This window comes from Acomys russatus, chromosome 8 (genome assembly GCF_903995435.1).
Source record: "Acomys russatus chromosome 8, mAcoRus1.1, whole genome shotgun sequence".
Taxonomy (NCBI): domain Eukaryota; kingdom Metazoa; phylum Chordata; class Mammalia; order Rodentia; family Muridae; genus Acomys; species Acomys russatus.
The window spans coordinates 34688345-34694656 of record NC_067144.1 but is presented as its reverse complement, the minus strand read 5'-3'; the positions used below and the strand labels follow the sequence as shown (position 1 = coordinate 34694656).

At 40.6% G+C, this 6312-nt stretch overlaps 1 protein-coding gene across 1 annotated transcript in view; it reads right to left on the bottom strand.

Annotated features, from left to right (window-relative positions):
- Positions 1-895: 895 nt before the first annotated feature.
- Positions 896-6312, bottom strand: part of LOC127192738 (E3 ubiquitin-protein ligase CBL-B) — a 95503-nt gene continuing 90086 nt past the window's right edge. Inside the window, exon 15 of the mRNA XM_051150038.1 lies at positions 896-2076. Coding sequence (XP_051005995.1) covers positions 1817-2076 — 260 coding nt within the window. The 3' untranslated portion in view covers positions 896-1816. The remainder of the gene's footprint in view (positions 2077-6312) is intronic.

Here is a 6312-nt window from a genome sequence, read left to right as displayed (position 1 = left end):
TGAAATCAGAATTTATAGAACAAGTCAAAATCACAAGCAGATTAATAAAACAACAGCCAATTGTAAAAAGTATTAAAAAAAAAAGTGTTCTCGCATTCATACCTCCTCACAAGAATAGGGTCGAAGGAAATTTAAAAATACCCCTCTGGTGGCAGAAGCAACAAAGGACCATCTGAACACATCGAAAATATGCAAACACTAGAAATTCTCAAGCCCCACGGCAAAAGATGGTGTTGGATCCCTTTCCTTCCTGGGCAAGCATGGCTTTGTGCGTAAGTCTTGTACAAGGCCAACCCTACCAGATCTATCTGAGGTTCTCTCTCGTTCTCCTTGGTCAGGATTTAGGCCTTGTCATGTGAGGCATCTCTGTGTGTCATGCTGGCTGTGGGGTAAAGGTTGGTAAGAAACATCTGTAAACCTACAACTAAGTCCATCTTTAGGAAGTATCAAAATGTGGCCCAAGCATTTTGCATTTTGATCCTTTTCTTCCAGTACAAGGGTCAAGAAAAACCCTGCAATGGCTGAGGAATTCTGAAGCCCTGACGTCAACTTTCTAGGCCTCTTTCATCAGATTAGAGACGTTTACCATCAAACACACACAAGTAACATGGCGGAGTCAGTCTGTGAGAGTTTATGCACACTGTAGATGGTCAATAAATGCTTTTAGATTAAAAAAAAATGTAACACCACAGCTTCATCTGACTGGATGAGGCAACACAGAGCGATCAATGAGAAAACTGACAGAGGGAACAGGAATTCTAATTTGCCTGGAGAAATGGTACTAAGAGTTTTGCAAATAACATGGCCCACAGTAGCAGTGACACATAACAGTCAGCAGGGCCCTGTTCCAGTTGGGAAAGGTATGCCCATAACCTGCTCTAAAGGTGTAGTAACATACTGTGAGGCAGCGGCCCCCCTTGCCCAGCTTTCCTCAAAGTGATGCAGGCATAAATATCAGGGGATCTCATTATGGCACGGTGCTACAGCACTGTCTCATGCAAGCATGTGTCCCTGCATCTGCAGTAGTCACTTTTACAGCATTGTGGCACTCCTGGGTCGACAGGAGGGAGAGCATGGAAAACTAAAGGTCACAGAACTTAAGCTAACAAGGGAAGCTCTTTTATATTAGAGAAAAACCCCTTACAAAAGGCAGTTTATTGACAAATAAATGCTTTTTACATTCAGGTTTTTCCGCCACCTCTCAACAGTGATGGTTCCTAAAGAAAAGACTCAGTAGTGAAGACAAGACCACACACATTTTTCTTTTTTCTTTCTGCATTAATTTAAAATGCTGAAAATTAGAACTTTTGGACCATGCTGTGTAAATGGGAGAAATGGAACTGGACTCGGGGACTTGAGGTGGGGCCTGGAGAGAGAGCAACACAAAGCAGTGACTCTGCTGCTGCTGGGGGCAGCAGGAGGTGGGCATGGAAAAGCATACAGCAGACCGGACCGACTCTGTAAAGGGCCTGTCAGGAACACAGTACATGAATCAAAAACAGACAAACTGCAATTCTGCTGACGTGTAAACAAGGAAAAGCATTTCACAGATTTCCAAGTTCAAGGGGGGAGTAAACGTCTTTAAATTATTTTATCAGTTCAACCCTGATTTAAAAGTATGGCTAGCACAAACACGGAAGCCGCAGCGTGGGCATCGTGAGGGAGCTGTGGTCTCCAGAGAAGCCGGACGCCAGGCTGCCCTTCTGGAGATGCAAAAAAGACACCGTGGCTCCTGCGTGCCCTCTCAGTCCTTCTGTCCCATCCTCCTGGAATATTTGTCAGCGGCTTTACCCTTTGGTGTTTGCAGTTCTGGCTGCTATAGATTTAGACGTGGGGAGACGGGAGGGGGGAAGGCAAATTCTCGAAGTATGCTCCTGGCCACTTCCACGTTATTCTGGGCAATCTCTAAGGCTCTCTTCACCTCTTCAAAGGCGTACCCCTCTCCCATGAGTTTCGCAATTTTTGCATCGACGTTTTCCATTGCTGCCTCGGGCCCATGGGCCTTTCTGTGATGGATTTCTGGTGCAGTCCTGCGGGGTCGTGGTTTGGGGGGTCTAGCTGGTGCTTGCGAACCATCTGTGGAGATTTTCAAAGACAGATACCATTGAAACAGTAAGATCAAAATGAACACGATAGAAGCCAATAGTGTTATCTCATTATTTTATGTTACATGCTATTTTTCTTTTTCTCTATAACTATTTTTATTTGTTGGCTATCATATTATAGGTAGTTTATTGTATTTATATGTAATTATATGAATGTATATGTAAAAAATTTTAAAAATGTTTAAAAAAGGATATATATCCTAGGACTAACAGATAGATATGATTCTATAGATATACAAGGTAAAATAGTTAAACAAGGTCTTCAAAAGCCTCAGAGACCTACAGAATATGGCATTTAAAGATACTTTTATTATTCTAAAGATTCTTTGACAATAGACAAGTTAACTCCTGGCAACACCCAGTCTGTCTCAAAGAAGACGATGAGCATCAAAGAACCTCCTTATGGAGTTGACTTCAAATGTGGCAAACAAGCCACTGGGCAAAATGTTCTCGTTTCTGTCACAGACAGAATTCTGCCTAAAAATGGGCAAGCTTGGATACAGGTATAGTCGTCGGCCAAACTCTGCCAAGACAGGGTGAGCAAGTCCTCAATAGCTCCTGCCTCACACATATGTCTGTCAGATATATTGGGCCAGAAGGCTGAAGATGATGCTCCAACGTTAGAGTTTTGGGTGACTGCTTAGGCAGCAAATTGTCTCTGTCATTTTTCTTTTCTTTTTTCTCATTTTGGAAGCTGCTAACCTGCACTTACGGTTCACTCAAGTAATTAAATTTCATTCCTTCTCAAGTCTCTCATGGGGTTGAAGACCAGATAGTTTAGTCTTAGAATTAACCTTAGCTATTTAGGAGTTAAGATGTTTTTAGGTCTAGATAGATGTTTTAATTTGACAGAGATGAGATATGATAGATATGTATTCTTATTCAGAATTTTAGAATCACCAAGATAGGAAAGATGTTTTCTATAAGGTTACCAAGTACAATTAGCCAAAATACCATGAATGTAACATTCATAGAATCCCTGATTGTTTTGTGGTTCTTCTTGCTGTATGTAATTTTTACTTACATGTAATAATATAAGTGCATATGCCAAAAAATATAATCTTTTGAAGAAAAAACATTCCCCAACAAAAGAATTTAAAAAAGAATGAATATAAGGACAACCCCCCCCAAAACAAAAACCCAATAAACACATGAGAGCTCCAAGAGTGTCAAAATAAACAGGTGAGTGAACTGAGGAAGATAATGTGGGCATATGGATAGGAAACCAAGCATATCTTAGACATGAAATGCTCGGAATGGAATTGTCAGCATCTGACAGAATCAAGGGGAAGGAACTTGAACTGGAAGACGTGTCTTTTGAAATACCCTGATTGGGCTAACAAGAAAAGAAGGATAAAAACGCAAGCTCTTTGGCATACCAGTAAATGAAGATAAAAAAACAACAACAAAACAAAAGAAATCCAAATCTACATTTTTGGAATACCCAAAGGCAAGGAGAAAAATTTTGTCAGGAGCAAAAAAATTCATTGACAACCTATGAATAACAGCAAAAGCTACCTTAATCTTAGAAGAGATACGGACATTTGGGTAGAGGGAGGATATAGCATCACAAATATGCATGATCAGAAAGGCTCATCATCAGAGTTTATTACAGTCAAACTGTCAAAGCTTTGTAACACAAAGAAACAGGTTTAAATCTTTCACTGAAAAAGGCCAAAGTCACATTTAAAGGCACCACATCAGAGTCACAGTGAATTTCTGAGCAGCAACTTTATAGGTCAGGAAAACATGAATTGAAAAACTCAGATTTTTGAAAAAAAAAAAATGCTTGCCACAATGACTATGCCAATCCAGGCAACCAAACCCCTCCAAGACAGGAATTATTGAGAAAATCTGTGATTACCAGAGAAGGCTTCCAGGCACGTATAAGAAGTCCTACATCCAGAATTGAAAGAAATATAATCACCATCATGAAAGCATGTAAAATGGGAAACTCCACTGAAAAAGACATACACCACAAAGCAATCGAGCCAACACAGTGAGTCAGTAAAAAAGGTAAAGTACAGAGGCCTGAGAACATTCAAAACACACACATGCATGCATGCAGGCACACAAACTCGATAGTAAAACAATTCCCAGCAACAGGTCACCAAGACTGTAGGAAGCTCGTGAAGTCCTCAGTGAATGTGTACTGTTTGATGTGGGCATGGCCATGTCAAGGACTCCAATGCCTCAGCCCCACAGGAGGGCAGTCTTTCCTAGTAAGGCTCAAAGGGATGAGAAAGCTTTCCTTGGGTCCAGATGGGAATGTTGACGAGTATGTGCAGAAAATGTTTACTGCAGCTTTCTCTCTCCAGGTGTAGACCGTCTGGAAGCTGCTCCCCTACAGAACTGCTCCTGTGGAAATCAGCTAAACCATCTGCTTGCTCAGCTTTATATAACAGGCCCCAGGCTTTGTCTGTGTGTCTTTAGTAACTCCACCTCCTTCTTCAACTGTATATAGTAAACACATGGAGAGTCTCAGCGCTGTGGCTTCTTCAGAGAGCTGAGGCCACCTGATCCCAGCCCTTCTGTGTATGTCTGTGTGTCTGTCATTTAGTCATTCTCTCACATCCCCATTTAAGTCACCTCCCGGAGTCATACAAACACAAACTCACCTCAATCAGGTTGAGGGAAAGGAAGGGTTAGTGATGTTCTAAACAGAAGCCTAAGACAGATAGTACTGGCTACATTTATATCTAAAAATGAACCCAAAGCGAAGAAGAAAATCACCTTATATTGAACAAAGGAGCCACTTAACACAGCAATATGGCTGAATCTATATGAGCTTAATATTAGAATACCCGATTTTATATAACAAAATTATTGGATATGGAAGGCCACACAGCTTTCAATATAGTGACGGTGACACGATTTCAACATCCTGCATCTGTGCAGATGATCCAGATAAAGACATTAATGAACACTAGAGCTCAGCTGTAATGGGAATAAATGAACTTAAAGGACACCCACAGAACATTCTATCCAACAGCTGCAGAACAGACATTTCATTTGCACACTAAATTCTCTCTAGAATGGTCCATGCTAGACCACAAGTCTTAACAAACTGAACATAGGTGAAGTGACACCCTGTATTCTTTCTGATCAAAATGGAATTAAAATTTGAGTTAACAAATGATTCCGAAAATTGTGAAAACTTAATAGAGACCAAAGGTTCTTTTCAACACCCAAGTGGGTCAGCAAGAAAGTTGGGAGCATTGTAAAATGTCTCAAAAGTAATTAAAAGGGGAACAAAATATAGAAAACACATGAAATGTAGCACAAGGCATCCCAAGGCCGAAGAACATGCTATGAGGACCCTCGCAGAACAAACAGCAAACAAACAAAAGTCCAAACCAAAACCACCCCACCGCAAAAAAAAAAAAAAAAAAAAAAAAAAAAATCCCTAAAATAAAATACCCACATAATCTCTAGAACTTAGAAAATCAAGAACAAACCTAAACCAAGTTTAGTCTAAGGAAGGAAACAACAAGGGCTCCAGCAGAAATAAGCACTGGAAAGGATCAACTGAATGAAGAATAGGTTCTTCAAAAACCCAAACCAACATTAACTTCCAGACAGGTTAATTGTGAAAACTGAAAGAAATCAAGGAGCTGCTGTCACCGATGGAAAACAAAGCATTGCAGCCTCAACCAGAGACATGCAATCACAGAGACTCCTACGAACCACCATATGCTAACAAACAGGGAACCTCAGAGATACAAATGTTCACACCTGTAAAACTAGACACTAGAAGTGAACATGGAAGACACAAGAAACGGAATAGAACAATGGTGGTAAGGAGAAAGATCAGCAATGAAGTCTCCCACCAAAGAAAAGCCCAAGATCAGTGAGTTTCACAAACTCTTTTCATTTGATTTTCACAATTTATCGGGTTTGGAACTCTTCCAAGAACCCAGCACTATCCAGATTCCAAAATCAGACAACTATGCAGCAACAGCAAACCTAAACCATTACATTTCTGCTGGACACAGACACAAATATTCCCAACCAAGTGCCATGGAGTCAAATAAACGAGCACGTCACAGAGATCACTCACTGCCATCACACGGGGATTCAAGTTTACTCACCATCATTCAAGTTCGTTGCATCCCTAGAACTAAGACAGTTCACCATATAGAAGTCAATACGCATATACTTACACCGACTGAACAAAGAATGAAAACTGAATGACCATGTTCTCAAC